This window comes from Neoarius graeffei, chromosome 14, assembly GCF_027579695.1.
Source record: "Neoarius graeffei isolate fNeoGra1 chromosome 14, fNeoGra1.pri, whole genome shotgun sequence".
NCBI classification, from domain to species: domain Eukaryota; kingdom Metazoa; phylum Chordata; class Actinopteri; order Siluriformes; family Ariidae; genus Neoarius; species Neoarius graeffei.
The window spans coordinates 13890840-13912293 of NC_083582.1; the positions used below are offsets into that span (position 1 = coordinate 13890840).

Here is a 21454-nt window from a genome sequence, read left to right on the forward strand (position 1 = left end):
TGCTAACCACTACTAAGGGCAGTATATAAGAAGAAATATTTTGATTAAAACATGAAGGAAAAATTAAAACTTCTGATTTTATTGAAAATGTAAAACAAGAACATCATGGGGTGGCACGCTGGTGTAGTGGTTAGCGCTGTCACCTCACAGCAAGAAGGTCTGGGTTCAAGCCCCGTGGCCGGCGAGGGCCTTTCTGTGTGGAGTTTGCATGTTCTCCCCGTGTCCGCGTGGGTTTCCTCCGGGTGCTCCGGTTTCCCCCACAGTCCAAAGACATGCAGGTTAGGTTAACTGGTGACTCTAAATTGACCGTAGGTGTGAATGTGAGTGTGAATGGTTGTCTGTGTCTGTGTGTCAGCCCTGTGATGACCTGGCGACTTGTCGTAGTCAGCCGGGATAGGCTCCAGCTTGCCTGCGACCCTGTAGAACAGGATAAAGCGGCTAGAAATAATGAGATGAGAACATCATGTACTAAGAAAAAAAAAAGTGCAGTGAATGAGTCATCCAGTGACGTCATGATCACGAGGGCGGAAGTTGTCTCTGTTTGTCCATCAGTAAGAGCTGGATGAGGGGAGTAGAGGCGTTGGTTTTTATGATTTTAATCGTAAATAAAAGTTAGCTTCTCTCTCTCTCACACACACACACGCAGATTGATGGAGTCCGAGGTTAAAGGAGCCGTGCTGCACATCGTGGTGGTCGGCTTCCATCACAAGAGGGGCTGCCAAGTAAGCTCATGCTAAAGCTAACGTTAATGCTAACTAACCGAACACAGGTGCGTTATTGCCAGAAGCTGGCTGTCAAGAGACTCCAGAACCGAATTTATTACCGAGTCCGTTCTCACATACAAGGAATTTGCTTTGGTGCTTGAGCAGTTAAGATAAAGTAATTAAAAAAAGTAGTTATATAAATAGAATAAAGAATATACAAATTTGAAAAGTGGATATGTTTAAGGGGTGTGTGTATGAGCTATTTTGAAGTCCAAGCTGTACAGTATATGCAGAAACAGGATGAAGAAGAGTCATGACATGAATGTTGTGTACATTATACAGTTATATACACGTGTGTGTGTGTGTGTGTATACATACATATATATAATGTCCATTATATCCAGTTTAGTTGTTATTTACTCAAAAATAAATGCCAAAGAAACCAATATAACGCATGCAGAAGTAAGGTCAGTGTAACTGGAAAAGGAAAGAAGCATCGGGTGAAACATCTAAATATTTAATGTTGGTTAAATATTTAAGAAGTTGCAGTGTTACAAGAGCCTGCAGGTCAGTGTGTGTGTTCTCCTGAAAGTATAGTCACTTCTTTTTATTACTGTGAGTTTATTCCTGCTTTCTGTTGTTCATCTTTTTAATGCTGCAGCAGTAAGACTGGAGTGGATAAGTGATACCAGTAGCCCCGCCCCTTTAGCCTATTATTGCACCAGATTGCCCCCCCCCCCCCCCCCCCCCCCCCCACACACACACACACCTGTGGGCGGCACGGTGGTGTAGTGGTTAGCACTGTCGCCTCACAGCAAGAAGGTCTGGGTTCAAGCCCTGTGGCCGGCGAGGGCCTGTCTGTGCGGAGTTTGCATGTTCTCCCTGTGTCCGCGTGGGTTTCCTCCGGGTGCTCCGGTTTCCCCCACACAGTCCAAAGACATGCAGGTTAGGTTAACTGGTAACCCTAAATTGACCGTAGGTGTGAATGTGAGTGTGAATGGTTGTCTGTGTCTATGTGTCAGCCCTGTGATGACCTGGCGACTTGTCCAGGGTGTACCCTGCCTTTCGCCCGTAGTCAGCTGGGATAGGCTCCAGCTTGCCTGCGACCCTGTAGAACAGGATAAAGCGGCTAGAGATAATGAGATGAGATGATACACACACCTGTCCTAACCTGAACTCGATCATGGATCACATCAGAGGCCTCCGGCGCAGCATCCTAAGTGTCCTGTTTGTGGAATTCAGGGCTCGTGCAGGTCCTTGAACTCCTTGAAAAGTGCTGGAATTTGAAAACTCATTTCAAGGGCACTTGAAACTCCTTGAAAATAGGAAAAATTCCTTGAAAAATCATAAATAAAAATACTTAAATTCTTCCCATGTATTTAGGTGTAATAATTAAAACATTAAATTAAAAAGGAAAAATTAGAGAAATGAAGGGAAATCAATATAGAAAAATGATGACACGATTGTCATTTAAAATGAACACTCTGGGCTTCCTGTGTTTTCGCAAATGCGCTTTTGGTTCTCTGGCGCCATATTGAATTCTCCTGTTGGGCGTGCACAAGGAGAGAGAGAAAAAGCACGTGAACAAGGATGTCAGTGATGAAATTTTCGCTATGCAAACAAGAAGGAGACGTATACGAGAAGATTCATCTCAACTGAAAGAGTATGTTGACAAGCTGATGGAACTAGCAGAACAAGAACGCAAGATAGTGTATGTCACGAAAGCTAACAGCTTCAAGAGGACAATAAAGGATATGGAACTCGAGGCTAATGAGCTAAACGACAAAATTGAGGTGCTAAAGAAGAAGCTCAAGCGTTAACGTTTTTAATTTTGAGTGAACCAAATCGCTTAGCTGCAATGGTTACATTGCTATAACATACTGTAGAGACAGTTTGTTGCAAACAAATTCTGCCGTATAGAGTTTTTTAGAAAGTTTTCCATGTTTAAATTTGTTGTTGAAATGTAACAGATTTCAATTATATCAGTGACAGTGTTTCTAATGATTGTTTTCGAAATCTGTTTTAAAATATAACAAGCGAAAATAAAAGAAACGAATAAAATGTAACACCTGTGCAAATGCCACGCTTTTTTCTAATAAAAAACAAAACAAAAGGCTCGGCTACCAAGCTTCGAACCATGAGCAACTTTAACGATCGTAAACTCCAAAACTAAACACCTCAAAAAGCAAAGAATACTAAATATAAACACAAACTATGTTGATATCATGGTTGTGAATTTGGTTGTGGAGTATTTTGGAAAGGTTTTTGCAACCCAAAACGCCAGTTTTCCTCATTCAAAAGTTCAATCAAATGTTCATTATCCTGATTGTACCCATCGTGATGTGGTCCTTGAAAATTTTGATTTTGGTCCTTGAATACTCCTTGAAATGTCCTTGAATGTCTTCACAAAAATCCTGCACGAACCCTGGGAATTCCAAAAATTCTGTTTTGATTGACTGCCTCTGAGTGGCTTGGATGCTCTTTTGACATGATCACAAGCATTTTGATTGGACACGGTGTTGTGGCACTGCAGTCTTTTTGATCGGCCGGTGTGTTGCAACACTCTAAGTGGTTTGATTGGTTGAGACGTGTTGAGATGTCCTCACCGTTTTGTTTGGATGCCGTATTGAGAAATTACAAGCTTTCTTATTGGATCAATGTGTGTGTATAGGTGGAGTTCTCATACCCCCCCATCAGTGATGAAGGTCATGACAGTAACTCGTTGCCTGATCAGTGGAAGTACCTGCCGTTCCTCGCGCTGCCTGACGGAGCGCACAACTATCAGGAAGGTAAACACACCTAACGTGTTGTGTATATATCACACTGTGTAACACGTTATAACTTAGTAATATGTTGTGTGTGTATGTATCAGTCATTGGAACAAATAAGTACACCCCATGGACATTGTAGACTTTTCGCAACGTATTTAAACAAGCAAACATTTCACTCTTTTGATACAGTGCCTAGAGATACAGTAAAGGTGATGGAAAAAAAAACCCAAGGAAAATGAGCTCTCTCAATCATTTATTGAACAAAGATATCAATATATGTACAACCCAGATTCCAAAAAAGTTGGGACAGAGAACAAATTGTAAATAAAAACAGAATGCAATAATTTACAAATCTCAAAAACTGATATTGTATTCACAATTGAACATAGACAACTTATCAAATGTCGAAAGTGAGACATTTTGAAATTTCATGCCAAATATTGGCTCATGTGAAATTTCATGACAGCAACACATCTCAAAAAAGTTGGGACAGGGGCAATAAGAGGCTGGAAAAGTTAAAGGTACAAAAAAGGAACAGCTGGAGGACCAAATTGCAACTCATTAGGTCAATTGGCAATAGGTCATTAACATGACTGGGTATAAAAAGAGCATCTTGGAGTGGCGGCGGCTCTCAGAAGTAAAGATGGGAAGAGGATCACCAATCCCCCTAATTCTGCGCCGACAAATAGTGGAGCAATATCAGAAAGGAGTTCGACAGTGTAAAATTGCAAAGAGTTTGAACATATCATCATCTACAGTGCATAATATCGTCAAAAGATTCAGAGAATCTGGAAGAATCTCTGTGCATAAGGGTCAAGGCCGGAAAACCATACTGGGCAGGGCTTGAAATTCGTGGTGGTCCGGTCGCCTGAGGAGACTTAATTTGTCATTTGGCGGGTAATTCCTGTCACGAGACAGCCCGGCTGGCTAGTTGAAAATAAAAAATATATATGAAGCGAAGATTCAGACTAGGGCTGTGCGATATGTCGAATATACTCGATATATTTCCGAAAATTCTGTGTGAGATACATAACATTTATTATATCGTAACTATCGAGTATTTTATGGTCATCTGCCAACTTGTGTTTGTTTCGTGTTTGTTGCGTTTGTTTAAAACATTTTCCGGTGGTTTTCTCCCTGTCCCTCAGGCAGTAACGTGAGAGGCCGCCTAAGGGTAAAAAAAACAATAACGTCACACACTTGCCAACCAATCCCGGGTGACATCTCGGTGCTGAAAGGAACTTGTGGGAAGATTTCCTAGTTTTGGTTTACAGCGCTGACTCAGTTCGTGCAATCACGGGTGTTGCATAGGCTACTGTGTAAGCTCTGTCAATTTCAGCGACAAATTAAAAATGGAAGTGGATGAATTGGTTCCTAAAAGAACTAGTAAGGGGTCAGTCATCTGGCATTTTTTTGGATATCGCGAGGAGGACGTGGAACAGCAAATGCCAATTTGTAAAGTGTGCAAAAAAACCAGTATCAAAATACTCGGGTCTTGAAATAAATGCACATTAGTCATGAACAATGGTAACTACTCTCTTTTGTGTTATTTTTGACGGAAGTAAAATTCATACATGAACAAATTTTGGCGAGTTGATTTTCTGTTTGGCTAGTTACTGTTGAAGGTAACTAGTCCGGCTGCCTGGTGAAAAAATATATGAATTTCGAGCCCTGCTGGGTGCCCGTGATCTTCGGGCCCTTAGACGGCACTGCATCACATACAGGCATGCTTCTGTATTGGAAATCACAAAATGGGCTCAGGAATATTTCCAGAGAACATTATCTGTGAACACAAATCACCGTGCCATCCACCGTTGCCAGCTAAAACTCTATAGTTCAAAGAAGAAGCCGTATCTAAACATGATCCAGAAGCGCAGACGTCTTCTCTGGGCCAAGGCTCATTTAAAATGGACTGTGGCAAAGTGGAAAACTGTTCTGTGGTCAGACGAATTAAAATGTGAAGTTCTTTATGGAAATCAGGGACGCTGTGTCATTCGGACTAAAGAGGAGAAGGATGACCCAAGTTGTTATCAGTGCTCAGTTCAGAAGCCTGCATCTGTGATGGTATGGGGTTGCATTAGTGCGTGTGGCATGGGCGGCTTACACATCTGGAAAGACACCATCAATGCTGAAAGGTATATCCAGGTTCTAGAGCAACATATGCTCCCATCCAGACGACGTCTCTTTCAGGGAAGACCTTGCATTTTCCAACATGACAATGCCAAATCACATACTGCATCAATTACAGCATCATGGCTGCGTAGAAGAAGGGTCCAGGTACTGAACTGGCCAGCCTGCAGTCCAGATCTTTCACCCATAGAAAACATTTGGCGCATCATAAAACGGAAGATACGACAAAAAAGACCTAAGACAGTTGAGCAACTAGAATCCTACATTAGACAAGAATGGGTTAACATTCCTATCCCTAAACTTGAGCAACTTGTCTCCTCAGTCCCCAGACGTTTACAGACTGTTGTAAAGAGAAAAGGGGATGTCTCACAGTGGTAAACATGGCCTTGTCCCAACTTTTTTGAGATGTGTTGTTGTCATGAAATTTAAAATCACCTAATTTTTCTCTTTAAATGATACATTTTCTCAGTGTAAACATTTGATATGTCATCTATGTTCTATTCTGAATAAAATATGGAATTTTGAAACTTCCACATCATTGCATTCCGTTTTTATTTACAATTTGTACTTTGTCCCAACTTTTTTGGAATCGGGGTTGTAATATTCTTCTGTGGAGAAAGTAAGTACACCCTTGATGTCAGAAGCTAGTGCAGTATTCTCCACTTTAACAGAAATAATTTATTGTAGGTGTTTTGTCTCTTACATCGGATTGCTGAAATTTTTTGACTGCTTTTCAGTTGCACAATATTTGAAGGTTTTCTTGCATGTTCTGCCCTTTTCAAATCTCCCCACAACATTTCACTGGGGTTCAAATCTGGGCTTTGAAGAAAAAGGCCATTCCATAACCCTCCATTTCTTCTTCTTGAGCCGTTCCTCGGTGGATTTGCTCATGTGCTTATTAGTATCATTATCTTGTTGAAAGGTCCACCTCTGGTTCATCTCTTGAACAGATGACCTCACATTACCTTCAGGTACTCTTTGATACGATTCAGAATACAGAGTTGAATCAATGAATGCAATGAGTTCCTGAGGCAGTGAAGCAACACCAAACCATAACATTTCCACCACCATGCTTCACAGGTGGTATGAGGTTCTTCTCCTGAAAAGTCATCTTTGGTCTGGGCCACACATTTGATTCGTCTGTCCAGAGAATGTTATTCCAAAAGGCCTGATCTTTGCCTACATGTTCATTGGCAAACTATAGTCTTGCTTTAACGTTCCTTTTGGGCAGTAAAGACTCCAAATACAAGTCAAATTTGTCCAGTCTCTTTCTGACTGTAGATGGGTGCACTTTCACATCAACAGTCGCAAGAGTTCACAAACACCTGCTGATCCAGTGATTTGGTGTTCTTGGAGACTTCTTTTAGCATCACATGGTCTGCTCTTGGGCTGAATTTGCTGTCAGTCCTGGACAAATTGGCAGTTGTTTGAAATCTACGCCACTTGTAGGTGATTTTCTTTACAGATTTATTTCTAATAATTTAGAGATTTTTTTGTTTTAATCCTTTGCCAGATTCATAGACATGCGCATCCTTTTTTTTCCTTCTTCTTCTGAGGTCCTTAGAGAGCTCTTTAGATAATACCACGTGCTTCAATATCAAAGAGAACACCAGACCTTGGATGTCCGGTTCCACCTGCAGGAGCTTCTAATCAATGGCACCTAATCTGGAACACCTGAGCTGAATTTTATGGACTTGAAAGTGTGATAAATGTAAGGGTGTACTTTTTTTTTTTAACTGAAATGATGAAAATGATGGCAAAATGTCAATTTTCTATCGTTTGTTGGAGTAGATCACCTTTATCTGTAGGCGCTGTATCACAGAGAATGAAATGTTTGCTTGTTTTAAATATGTAACGCTGTGTAACACTGTTGCTTATAATTAGACTTGTGTGTAATTCATTTTTAAATCTAGTTCATTAAAACAGTAACTGCGTCATTATTGTACGTTCTAAATGATCGAGAAATGTGTTTTAGTTGAGTGTTGAATTTATAGGACTTTTTTTTTTTTTCCTCTTTTGTCTGCTTCTTCAGACACGGTGTATTTCCTCCTGCCGCCTCTGAGCGAGGAGATGAAGTGTGTGTACGGCGTTTCCTGCTACAGACAGATTGAAGCCAAGGTCCGTACCCTTCGTTACAGTGAATAGGAGCTCATGCTAGCTGGGGTTCTGTCAGGATTAGCTGTACTAGCCGTAGTACGGTCAGGGTGTGAGGTAAATTCGCTTTTGTTTCAGGCACTGAAGGTGAGACAAGCTGATGTCACCAGGGAGACGGTGCAGAAGAGCGTGTGTGTGCTTAGCCGAGTGGTGAGCAAGACTAGTAACCTTCAGCCTGTGTGTGACCATGCTAGTGTGTATTTGTAATTGACTGTAGTGTGTTTTTTATTTAGCCGGTGTTTGGTCTGATTGCGGCGAAGCTGCAGCTCATCACACATGCCTACTTTGAGGAGAAAGACTTCTCTCAGATTTCCATCCTGAAGGTAACGTGTGTGTGTGTGTGTGTGTGAGAGAGAGAGAGAGAGAGAGAGAGAGAGAGAGGGTGTCTCTATCTCTGTTGTTCATTATTCCCTCCTCCGTGTATGTGTGTAGGAGCTGTATGATCACATGAACGGGTCTCTACGGTTCCCAACACTGGAGGGGTCACAGGTGTATCTGGGTAAACTATCAGGCATCATCTTTATATCATACACTTCAATTTATTCACATGAACATGGTATGCTAAAGCTCACGATAGCCACTGTGTGCTAATTGTGCTAGCCCAGGATAGGTATTAGCCTGGGATATGGGTATGGGAGAGGTGATAGCCGAAGATGGGATGGGTGGTACTCCGAGATATGCATGTGTTGGCCCAGTATGTCCCAGAATTGCTCCGTTTTGAGACATGCTTTGACCTGGGACATAAATTAGCCCAGGGTATGTGTTGGTTGAGATGTACATTTGCCCAAAAACATGTCCATGGAATCAGCCAAGGAGTATTTTGATGCGTGTTGTCCTGAGACACACACAGTCCCTTCTGAAAGTATTGGAACGGCAAGGCCAGTTCTTTTGTTTTTGCTGTACGCTGAAACATTTGGGTTTGAGATCAAAAGATCTAGATAATGTATAGCAAAAACAAAAGAACTGGCCTTGCTGTTCCAATACTTTCATAGTGGACGGTCAGTTATCCGACATGCATTAGCCGGGAGAAATGTTGACCAAGACACATGTTGGCTCCAAAACATACTTTGGCCCAAGATGTGTGTTGACCTGAGATAACTATTGGACCAAGGCGTACAGTATGTGAGCCTGTGACATGTATTAGCCCAGGCCTGATGCATGCTAGCCCGGCATGTGTGTTGGGAGAGACGTGCATTGGTCTGGATATGTTTGTCTGTGATATACATGGGCCCCAAAACCTGTGTTGGCCTGAGATGTAAATTAGCCAGGGATATGTGTTGGGCCGGGGTACATCCTGGAAAAAGACATACATTAGCCTGGGGTATCTTTGGTCTAAGTCTTGCGTAGGCTAGAGATGTGGTGTAGGCCGGAGATGTGCATTACTCTGGGATGTATATTGACCCGAGTCATAGGTTAACCTGAGACACTCATTGGTCTGAGAAATACTTTGGTCCAGAATATACGTTCACCCAGAATATGCATTGGCACAAGACGCGTGTTAACTGGAGACATGCGATGGTACTGGACATGCATTGGCCTTGACACACACACACACACACACACACACACACACACACACACACACACACACACACACACACACTCCTTTGTAAAGCCACCCATAAAGTGTGACCTTCTCATCCAGTCTCTTGCGCGTGCTCTCTCTCTCTCTCTCTCTCTCTCTCTCTCTCTGCAGGTTTATCTGCGCGAGATTTAATACTGCACTTTAAACACAAGGTAACCCACTGATTACAGATGACAGTTAATGTCCTGTAACACTGTGAACCATTTTAACATTCACACTTCATCTCTCATTATTACATCTAGTTCATAACCACTATTATTGTTGTTATTATTGTTATTATTATTAATGTGTGTTTTAGGTTCTGGTCCTGTTTAAGTTGATTCTGCTGGAGAAGAAGGTCTGCACACGCACGCATGCACACACTTTTCAGATGAGTAAATGTGTATCTAATTTGCAGTCTAATGAAGTGTGTGTGTGTGTGTGTGTGTGTGTGTGTGTGTGTAGGTGCTGTTCTATGTCTCTCCTGTGAACAGATTAGTGGGGACCCTGATGACTGTTCTCTCGCTATTCCCAGGTGAGACACGCATTACAATGTGTTGTGTGAAATAGATAGGTGTGTCTTGTGAGTCCATATATGGAAGAAGGAAGTTTCTGGCTTTTTTCTTTTGGAAGACAGTGGTGCCAGATGTTGGTAGTAATGCCAGATGTTGCTGATGATGATGCAGTGTGTGTTTGTGTGTGTGTGCAGGTATGATCGAACGTGGCCTGCCCGACTCCTCTCTCTATCATCCTAAAAGCAGCCAATCAGAGAGTGGTGACAACATCAAGAGCTCAGACCTCACAGAGAACACAGAAGTGTTTATCACTGAGCCTACAGCCAACCAATCAGAGGGCTCCACCGGTGCTAAGCTCAATCCCAGCTCTCCTGATTGGCTGGATAATGAGTGGGAGAATCTGGACCCGAGTGTGCTGGAGGAGGGAGACGGAGGAAGAAGTGCACAGACTCAGAATATAGAGTCCGAGTCGAACACGCCCATCACTGTTCAACCCAAAGCCGCGCCTACTCAGACTGCCCCACACACACACAGTGAAGCGCACACTCCCAGTACACACCCACACACACCTCTGCTGGAGGAGGACCGGTGCGGTCTGCCGCTCGCCATCTTCACCAAGGTACACACATGCACCATGCTGTGAAAAAGTATTTGCCCCTTCCAGATTTCTTTCTTTTTTTATATACACTTTAACCTGAGTAAACACAAATTACAGTTTTAAAATCATCCTTTTGTTTACTGAAGGAAAACTGGCACCCTGTGTAGCAAAAGTAATTGTCCCCTTAGTTACTCAGTTGCCCAAATTTAATTGATGATTGGGTTCAATTACAATAACATAGTTGTCCCCAAAGCGTTTTAGCGTATCAGGCCCGATATGCTTGCTCTGCCTGCCAATACACTTAGTCGCTTTAGTTAAAATCCGATACGCTTAGATTTATACCAATAGGTTAAAATTTCCTACCCCCAAGTAATGAGATACATAGGAGAGCAAATAACAGATCCATTTACATATTGATTGATATTTGTGTTAAACAAGCGGTCTTTTTTCCCAATGTTTGTGTTGATTCTGTCAAAGTAAAATGTCCGCGTGGTATGATGTAAACAAACTGTAATCTGTTGGCTACGCCAAGATCACGTGTTCAAACCGTCCAATAAAAATATCGAAAGAAAACGCCAAACACCCCGGAAGTTTCCGATTCATTATAAGTGATCTCATTGGCTGCCGATGTTGTTCCCCACCAGATGGACAAAGCCGACTGATTTTAATTAGCTAGGAGAAGACTCGCTGGACAATTTGATCCACATCAGCATGGATGACAGCGAGATGGACTATGAGAGGGTCGCCCAGCATTGGGCCAAGCAAAAGCCAAGGAGAATTAATCTGCTTTAAAGGAGTAGAAAACTTAATTCATTAGTTTGGGTTTGCAGAAAGATTATGTACTTATAAACACTCTCACGAAGTGAAGTTGTCCAAATGTGTCAAATATAGCATAATTTCAAATAATAATCATAAGCATTTTTGGCAGTGTGATGTCACTGGGATCCATTTAACAAAAGGCGGCTCTGGATTATTCTTTTGTTTAAGGCTCACAGTGACGTCACACTGCCAAATATGCTTATGATTATTATTTGAAATGATGCTACATTTGACACTTATTAACACAATCTCTTCGTGAATGTTTTTATAAATACATAATCTTTCTGCAAACTTAAATGTATGAATTAAGTTTTCTTTTTCTTTAAATATGTTTTAATCTTAATCTAGTCCATTTAATAAAGTGCCAAAATTTAAACTTTATAATATGCAGTTGCCTTACTTTTCTTTTCAGTGCATCTTAGTTATACATGTATTACGGTAATTGTATCAGAAACATTCTAAATCATTACAGTTCTAGTAATACAGCAACTTATTTTAAGGTGGCAGGTCTTAGGTTCAGATCCCTTTGTGATCAACAGGAGGTCATGATGATCGATTCTCTTCATTGGATTGCATAAGATGGAGCAAACCACTGTTCATATTTTCATGCACATTTTTGTTACAACACTACTTGATCATAGATAATTAAGTGCAAGGGATCCCCGTAGATTTTCAAATCTATCGTATACCTAAGTAATCTATAACAAAACAGTTTAACTTGTATGTTGAACTTTAAGGTGAAATTTCAAATGTGTATACATTAATACTATTTAGGTCAGAAATCATTGAAGCACTGTTAAAATCTATCCTATAATCATGTATCTAAAACCTCTCAGAGACCCTGAAAATGCACCTGAGAGCATCGATTTTCAAAAAATTTTCCGGGGGGGCATGCCTCCGGACCCCCCAGTTTCGCTTCGCGCCGTTGGCACTCAGTTGTCTGTGTTTTATCATGCCAGAATTTAGGGCTTTAATTTTTTTCTGGGGAAAATACTGAATAAAAACACCCATGATTAATTACTGCCAGTACTGTTGAATCTAAACATCACTTAAATAGAGCAAAGACAAAAAAGGGGAAGGAAAAGCAATGACAAAGCAGGAAAGACAGATAAGAAAAACCTGGCTGATTTTTCAGCTGCTGGAGCGACTATTGTAAAATTCTCTTCTTACATAATGTGTGTGTGTGTGTGTGTGTGTGTGTGTGTAGGGTTACCTGTGTTTACCCTACATGGCTCTTCAGCAGCATCACCTGCTCTGTGATGTCAGAGTTCGGGGGTTTGTTGCTGGAGCAACCAACATCCTGTTCCGTCAGCAGAGACACTTGAGTGATGCCATCATAGATGTGAGTGAGACAGACACACACACACACACACTGTAATTTGATTGAATAGAATAACCTGATGGCATAGATCACATTTGTGGTGTGCGCGCATGTGCACCCAGGTGGAGGAGGCTGTGATCCACATTGCTGACCCAGAGTTACGACGTATCCTCAGCCTGACCACAGCTGACCTGCGTTTCTGCGACTTCCTGTTGAAGAGTGTGAGTGAACACAGCGAGGACGTGTTTCTGGACGGGACCGGCTGGGAGGGAGGGGATGAGTGGATCCGGGCTCAGTTCACACACTACATGCACACACTATTAGCGTCCACACTACAGCAAGGTCCAGACAGCGAGAAGCTGCTGGCAGATTACGGATCTGCGTTCATCTCCACCTGGAGGATCACACACAACTACAGAGTGTGGTCTGGCACACACCACCCGGCTGTCACCGAGATCACACCGGGGTGAGAACACAGGGCTGTGTCCCAAATCAGAGAGAGAATTAAAGATGGAAGGAAAGAAATATGAAAACAAGGGAGAAAGAATGGAAGATGAGAGAGATTTGTTTTGTATTTGGAAAAAAAAAAGAAACCTCGGGATACATTTAATGGAATCTGTAACTTTGAGATTAATAAATGAAGATCAATTTCTACATCCGTAATGTGATGAGTTGAATAAATGGAGGTGTGTCTTGTGTGTCCACAGTCACCCGTTCCAAGGTCAGTACAGTGTGGCGGATGTGAAGCTGCGTTTCTCACAGTGAGTCTGCTGAAGCTTTTCTTTTGTTTATCTTTTCATCTGCAGTCTCTTAAGCACAAACGGATAGACGGCTATGTTGGGATGGTAGCAAAGCAACAAAACTGACTAGTTGAACCCTGGTGGGTATGTTTACATTTGCTCATTTGGTCAGCTCGATGAGCCAGTGTGGCAATGCTAGGATTTGAACTCCTGACCTGGTGGTCAGTTGCCTTAACAAACTTCAGTTAATAAGCTTGTCATATGCAGTAACTAAGTGGATGCTTATGTGCAGGATTCAGTTCTACAGTCTGGTCACCCTACAATGTGTTCCATGACCCGTATGGTGACCTGTGATCACAGTCCCACCCACTTAGGCCAAAGTTCGACTTGATGTGTGATTAGACAGCTATGTAAAACAACTCTGTATTGTTTGCGTATTCACCTGCATACATCTGGAAGATTTAAATCCTCTCGGTTTTGTCCATGAGATATACTGTACCTTTTGGACAACAGTGTAACCGATGAAGGTGATTGGAGTTGAGAAGGCTGAGATAATGTGTGTCTTGGCGGGGGGCACACAGAAATGGGCAGTAGTGCCAATGTAGATTGTATAACAGACCTTTAAAACATCTCGTCAACTACAACAAAGAGCATATTTCTAAGCCACACATGCGTTATTTGGCGTATTCCTTCAAATTCTGCCCCTGTGGGCGGAACAAAAATTGCCTTTTTTTTTTTGTGGACACGCACATTAGAGTTGTCAAATGAATGCAGGATTTGTGTAGCAGCCGTCTTGCATATGTTTTGTAAAAGCAAGTACAGTATAAGCCCAGGTGTAGGGTGGTATCCAGGATCCAAGGGTATCCTGCCGAGCTGAAGTACATGCTCCATTTGATGAGCTCAGCCAGTGGCAGTGGTTGCTGTCAGATGTAGATGAATTATTGAAGCCCAATTTCTGTAGCCTCTGTACCATGACACTTGGGCTGTACCATGGGCTTCTTCCTGTTCCTGACACTGGTGGGTTGTGAACTCCAGATCCATGGGGTGTTAAAGTGTCTTGAAGAGGAGCAAGGCCAGGGAGAGCAGGTGCAGGTTCCGTCTATTAGGTCGTCCCGCCAACGTCCTGGTTTGTTGACTTTTTTCAGTTTACTGATCTGCTCTGTGGTAGTGCAGAGCCACTGTTAGTAACCTCCATACTTGTCCATCTATTTAGCCATCTATCTCTCCTGTGCCCTGGTGGATTTTTGTATGGAAAGGAGGAAAGGCTCCTAGCAACACTGCAGATGCCACCATATAGTGCGTTGCTTAGTCCAATGCAACGTGTATGTTCGTGCACACAGCACAGCAGCTGCCTGATCTAATCCATCTTGGTGTGCTTGAAAGGCATCATGATAATGGGAAGAGGCATGATAGTGGCTTCTTGGGTGAGATCTTATGGCAGGTAGTGCATGATCGGATTAAATTTCTTACTATCTCCACTATCACCAGCCATAGCATATAAGGCCCATCTGTGTGTGGGCTAAGACAGTGGGAGCATTCTCAGTGTAGGCCACCAGGTTGGCCCCTGGATGGGTACCTCTGACAGCAAATATGCTGCCTAAGTCACTAATGCTTGAACTGGGGTCATGTCCTCCATAATGACCACACAGGCCTGGCCAGGTGCCCTCTCAGTGGCATTGCTCCCAGATTCACTTTTCCACTGGTGTTTTTGTCTTTTGGAAAGCTGTTGCTACCTTCTCCTAGCTTTGTGTTGTACTGAAGGTTGTTTCCACACACTTGGTTCCAAAATGTCTTAACTTGTCAAGGCCTCTTAACTTCCTGTTAGTGATGATAATTGACCACAGCAGGTAGCTTCTCTGTGCACAACATAAAAAGGGTTTGTTTGACAAATACAAGCTATTGGGAGGTGTATCCACTTTGCTGAGCTCTGAAAGAAGACCCAAACTGTCCCCCCTCAGCTGAGAGGAAATTGGTTCGGATAGTCAAGAACAACCCAGAAACCACCAAGGCACGGGTCTGCCATGAACTAGAAGCTTCTGGGACACCAATATCACTGTCTACAGTAGGGCTGCACGATAAATCGTTAAAAAAATCGTGATCTCGATTCACACATGCACGTGATCTCATTTCGAAACACAACGATTCTTAAGCATTTTATTTCACGAGCGGCATCACAAACAAATGATCCCATTTCTTCCCAGATTTTTTCAAGCGCCCCTAAAGGCAGCACTGCCACTGACTCCTCCCTCGACCTATGATAAAGCGTCTTTACAACACATGATTTAGTCAGTGGAGGAAGCCCGCCTGCAGTTGAGTGTGTGGAAACCAGTGTTGCCAGATTGGGCGGTTTCGAATTCTACTTTGCGGGCAAAAAATGGCTTGGGCTGGTTGACAAAAATTGGGCGGGTTTGACATTAGTTCGGCGGGTTTTTATCAGATGTTTATAAATATTTTGCACCATAGACCTAGTTTACCCAGTACCCCTTAGGTATTTTAAACAACCAAAATCGAGCATTGGCCTAAATTAATCATTAACAATAAACATTAATCTCATTAAGTATTATTTAAACAAAAAAAATGTCGATGTAACTGTAAGACTAATATGAATGTGTGTAATTTAGTGCAGAAACTGAACTCATAAACTAGTAAATAAGAATGACGCAATCCATTCTCCATTTTCTCTTCTCATGTTACATTCAGCCATGCCTAACTTTTTTTTTTTTTAATTGAAGTATATAAAACAGGTACAATCTAACAAATCCACAAAAATCAGGATAACAGATGAAGAAAATACATGGATGTAGACAAAAATAAATTAAGCAGAATAACTAGGCCTATAAAATTAATAAAACAAACAGGATAAATAAAAAGATAAATAAATAAAGACAAATAAAAAATAAATAACCTCAGCAATGCAGATGTTATAAACAGTGCAATAAACATTTTGTATAAAAAAATCATGCCAAAGAATCATGATCTCAATTCTCAGCAAAAACAATCGTGATTCACATTTTTTCCAGAATCGTGCAGCCCTAGTCTACAGTCAAGAGAGTTTTACATCTCCATGGACTGAGGCTGTCGTTCAAGAAAGAAACCCCTGCTCCAAAATCCACACCTTCAAGCTTGACTAAAGTTTACAGCTGACCATATTGACAAAGAAAAAGCCTTCTGGGGGAAAGTTTTATGGTCAGATGAGACAAAGATTGAATTGTTTGGCCAGAATGACCAGAAGTATATTTGAAGGAGTGAAGGTGAGGAATTTGACCTCAAGAACATGGTAGTAACTGTACCATGGTTCGGCAGGGTTAAACAAAGTGGATGGACTAATGGAGGAGGACTACATCAGCATTATTGGCATAACTTCAAACCATCAATTAGATGGTTGAAGTTTGGACACAATTTGGTGTTCCAACAGGACAATGACCACAAACGCACATCAAAGCTGGTTGTAGAGGGTAAAACAGGATAACATTAAGCTTTTGGAATGGCCTTCCAGAGGTCCTGACCTCAACCCTATCAGAAATGTATGTCTGCGCCCATCCTCATAGTTGAAGGTTGTTGATCCAGGAAGCCGACAGCTAGCTTCCATGAATTCTCTTGAGCGATTACAGCACACCAGAGGGACCCAAACCCTCATCTGGTGGCTGGGAACATGTACACAATTTGGAGTAGTCAATTGAACTAATCGGCATGTCTTTGGACTGTGGGAGGAAACCAGAGCACCCATAGGAAACCTATACAGGCACGAGGAGAACATGCAAACGTCATACAGAAAGGTCCCAGTTAGCCACTGGGCTAGAACCTTCTTGCTGTGAGATGATGGTGCTAACCACTGCACCACCTTGCGGCCCCAAAAATATATAGACTGTGCTTACAAGTCCAGTCCGTGCCTGGAAACCAACAAATTTTAATTGAATTCTATCAATTCTGTAAAGAATGGTGGTTAAATATCCAATCAGAATTCTGACAGAAGCTTGGTGATGGAGACCAAAAGCATCTGGTCAAGCTGAAACCTGCTAAGGGATATTTAATCAAATTAGGTGGCTGTATGTATAATTGTGCCTGTGTGTTGATTTAAAAAAAAAACACAAATAAAATTTGGGGCTTTTTTCTTCTTTCCAATTAAAGGTGTGTGCGCATAATCATTCTGCTTCAGAAAAAGTTCAGAGAAATCATCGAAAGCCCAAAATTGCCATGACATTCATGAGTGTATGTAAACTTCTGACTGCAGCTCTGTGTATACACACACACACACACACACACACACACACACACGCTGTCCACTTTATTAGGAGCACTTGCACATCTAGTCAACCAGTCATGTGGCAGCAATGTAATGCAAAAACATCAGATACAGGTCACGAGGTTTAATGAATGTTCACATCAAATAGCAGAACGGGGGAAAGAAACTGCTGATCTCCTGGAAACTCCACACACAACAGTCTGTAGAGTTTACACAGAATGGTGGTGTGTGTGTGTGTTTTAAAAAAAAAATGAATCTAATTTTGTGTGTCTTGTGTAGCTCTGTACAGAACAGTGAAAGAGGGCGGAGACTGGGCAGCGCAGTGATGAGCACCAGCAGAAGTGTAGTGCAAACCGGCAGAGCTGTAGGTCAGCACCGGCCAATCACCGACACGAATCTGCTCCATTTCTTCAGGCTGATGGTGGTCAAACACAAGCATGTGCTCCGAGCACACACTGTTAATTGTTTCTTTCTCTCTCTAGGTCAGTCTGTTGGTGGAGCCTTGAACAACGCCAAGTCGGTGATGTCATCGTGGTTCTCAACACTTTCTCAGCCAGCGTTAATACCGAACCCACAGTCTACAACAACCAAGCAGTGACCTGCCTCTCTCTCTCACTCTCTCACACACACACACACACACACACACACACACACACACACACACACACTGTCGTTGTTTCATGTACTCTTAGATTGAATACACTGCTGTTCCAGTGTCTCTTTACCGTCTCATCCTGATCTGAGTGTGTTTACCTGAAATTAGCGGCCTTAACGTTTACTGTCCAGTGTACACTGTCTGTCATCGATGCATCGCTACCCTTCTCTGCCCCCCCCCCCCCCCGACCAAGTATAAGTACGAGTGCCGTTTTTTTGGTACTCGTCAGTTCCGATACTGATATTAAAATGAGTAATGTAATTAGTATTAATTGGTCAAGGAGAGGCGTCAAGGAACATTTTATTCAGCTCTGTTTATGTTGGTTGCTGCCATGTTCTGTTAGCAGTGTACCACCTGTGCTGAGTTTTATGTTTTGTTGTTTAAACACTATCTTTGCTTAATAGAGAGCGCACTCCTCAGGTAAGAGGTTTTCGCACTTTCTATCAAGCAGTACTGTTGAAACAGTTTTATCAGGTGGTTTGAAATACATCCAGATTGCTGTCAATTCTTGTCATTTTCTCATTAGTGCAACAACCTGCACTAGACTTGTGTCACATAGTATCACGTGGTATCGGATGTTAGTATTTTTTGTGTGTGTAGATATATCATGTCTGTCTGGTGTAAAATCAGAAATGCTGCATATAATAAGATGATAATACAATAATATATTAACTTTTATATTAATAAAAATGAATACACTAAGTGAAATATCTCAGATTAGTAATCACAACAGCTGTAGCAGGAAGTGATCATTAATAAACACACTTAAAGCTAGATGGCCTTTCAATTTCATAAAATCGGTGAAATTTAGTTCCCTCTGAAATTTGGTCATTGTGATATGTCTGTGTAATCTCATCTCATCTCATTATCTCTAGCCGCTTTATCCTGTTCTACAGGGTCACAGGCAAGCTGGAGCCTATCCCAGCTGACTATGGGCGAAAGGCGGGGTACACCCTGGACAAGTCGCCAAATCATCACAGGGCTGACACATAGACACAGACAACCATTCACACTCACATTCACACCTACGGTCAATTTAGAGTCACCAGTTAACCTAACCTGCATGTCTTTGGACTGTGGGGGAAACCGGAGGAAACCCACACGGACACAGGGAGAACATGCAAACTCCACACAGAAAGGCCCTTGCCGGCCACGGGGCTCGAACCCGGACTTTCTTGCTGTGAGACGACAGCGCTAACCACTACACCACCTATTTGTGTAATATCTCAACAAAAAAAAAACACCCAGGCCATTCTGTGGCTGGGAAGTTATTTAATTTGAGGGGATTCCCTAGCAAATAATGTGCCTGAAATTGCTTGACTTCGTGAATCAAACAGACAGAGAAAGTCCATGTGCGCATGCACAGGTTTACCTGCTTCTTTTTTTGGGTCTTACAGTAATTGGCATCCAGTGTTGCATTATTGCCATCTACAGGTTTATCTTGACAGTGCGCTGACAGTTACATCATTCTGTCGCTAAATGAACAGCTCATCACACCTGAGGTGCTCGCTGACCACCGATATTTATTAAGGAAACGCAACATAACATCTTGCGTAAGGAATTCTTTGCAACATACCATCTTTTCTTCTCACTTTCCGTTACTGTAGTCGGTCTTTCACGTTTCATTCGCACACTCACCGCCTCCATTTTTCTATTTTGCTTCAAATTTGTATCCCACAATGCCTCGTGTGAACGGGGAAAGCCCACCACATGATGCATGACATAGGATCTTGAATTGGGTCATGGTGAAGCAGGAAAAAATAGCGGAGAATTTAGGGCCAGGTGGACCTAAATTCATTAATTGTTCTATTTAAAAAATTAATAAAAATTGGAAGTCTGTGATTCGAATTCAGTAGCTTTCAGTCCACTAAACAAAAATAATTGGATGTCAGGGAAAATTCTTTTTATGACCTACACTTGAAAAATCTGAAAGGCAGTCTACCTTTAAATGCTGAGCAGCTGAGCACCCGCTGCTTATTCAGTAAGCTGTTCTTCCTCACACACTACAAACATTACACACCCAAGATAGGCTTGTAATCATGTGGCTGATTTACAGTACAGTGCCCTCCACAATTATTGGCACCCCTTGTAAACAGAAAAAAAAAATCACTTTTTGGTGAAGTCGCTTCATCTCACACTGAAAAAATGAGGAGAGACTCCGTGCTATTTGTACAAAGTATTAAATGCAGGGGTGCCAGTAATTGTGGTGTGTGTTTTTGTTGAAAATAATTATTTCTTGAGGGATTTTTTAAAAATAAATTCATTTTAATTCAAGGTTGGATTTTTCTCCTTTTTTTTTTTTTTTTGGTGTGAGATGAAGAAACTTCACCAAAGGTGGATTTTTTTTTTTCCTAACTTTTTTTTACTAATTTTTACAAGAGGGAGCAATAATTTGTGGAGGGCCTGATATGTGTAGATAAAGTGGAAGTTCCCATTGCTGCATCACTTTCTAACATCCCAGAATCACCAAACCACTCACAAGTGCACATTTTCCTCTGTTCATCCTTTGGTGTCTTTGTAGTGCAGCACACACCGGTGCAGAAGTTCAGGTCCTGAAAAGTTTGTTATATATTGTCTTGTATGTGCGAGATAACCTTTAGGCTCAAATTTAAAAAAAAAATCACCTTTCGGGACTTTAGGGGTTCTATACAGAAGTGTGTTCTTTGAAGTGCACTCAAAAAAGTGCTTGTGTCTATAGACTACAGAGGCCACTTACTTAGCATCAGCGTAACTACTACTAGCATGTAGCTTAGCATGTGAGTGGGATATTAGCCATGAGATTAAATATTTGTTTAAAAATGGGGCCTGGGTAGAGCTTGAGACAAATTTGATCATGTGACATCACCACCAGGATTTCACTAACCAGTTAATATGTCATGTTTCCAGCCAACTAGCTGACTTGAGCTGTTTTGCTTTCTGATTGGCTGCTTTCTGACCTTGTTGGTCCCACATTTTAATTTTTTTAAACAATTGTTTAGGTTTATTTTAAATTCATTTAACGTATTCAGTTTCATCCTTTTGATCTCTTTCACTGATTTTTAAAGGTGTACACTTGTGTTCTGCCAGTTTAGGCTCCGGTCACTCTACAACTCGTGATGGATTTGCAATTACTTGGCGATGAAAAACTGATAGCACTGCCACCAATCGTTTGATTCACAGCAAATGTTCTCTGAGCCTCGCAAATTATTTTTTGGTGAGTCTCTGAATCGTGAGTGACCAAAAACATTGCAAAAAATTTAA

General features: G+C 41.8%; 1 protein-coding gene across 5 annotated transcripts; it reads left to right on the top strand.

Moving 5' to 3' along the window:
• The first annotated feature begins 519 nt into the window (after positions 1-519).
• On the top strand, positions 520-20488 carry avl9 (AVL9 homolog (S. cerevisiase)). Of its 5 annotated transcripts, XM_060939323.1 has the most exons (16): positions 520-722; positions 3376-3493; positions 7638-7723; positions 7838-7909; positions 7993-8082; positions 8192-8258; positions 9456-9496; positions 9643-9681; positions 9789-9858; positions 10033-10457; positions 12463-12597; positions 12699-13042; positions 13284-13337; positions 17839-17927; positions 18042-18178; positions 18209-20488. In XM_060939323.1, exons 1-15 carry the CDS (start codon positions 651-653, stop codon positions 18155-18157), a joined length of 1818 nt encoding a protein of 605 aa, XP_060795306.1. In that variant the 5' UTR covers positions 520-650; the 3' UTR covers positions 18158-18178; positions 18209-20488. The 5 variants fall into 5 exon arrangements, 3 of the variants coding, with proteins under 3 accessions (XP_060795306.1, XP_060795305.1, XP_060795307.1); XR_009656438.1 differs by lacking the exon at positions 18209-20488 and having other exon boundaries at positions 12699-12797; positions 18042-18131; XR_009656439.1 differs by lacking the exon at positions 18209-20488 and having other exon boundaries at positions 12699-12797; positions 17839-17923; positions 18042-18130.
• The last annotated feature ends 966 nt before the right edge of the window (positions 20489-21454 follow it).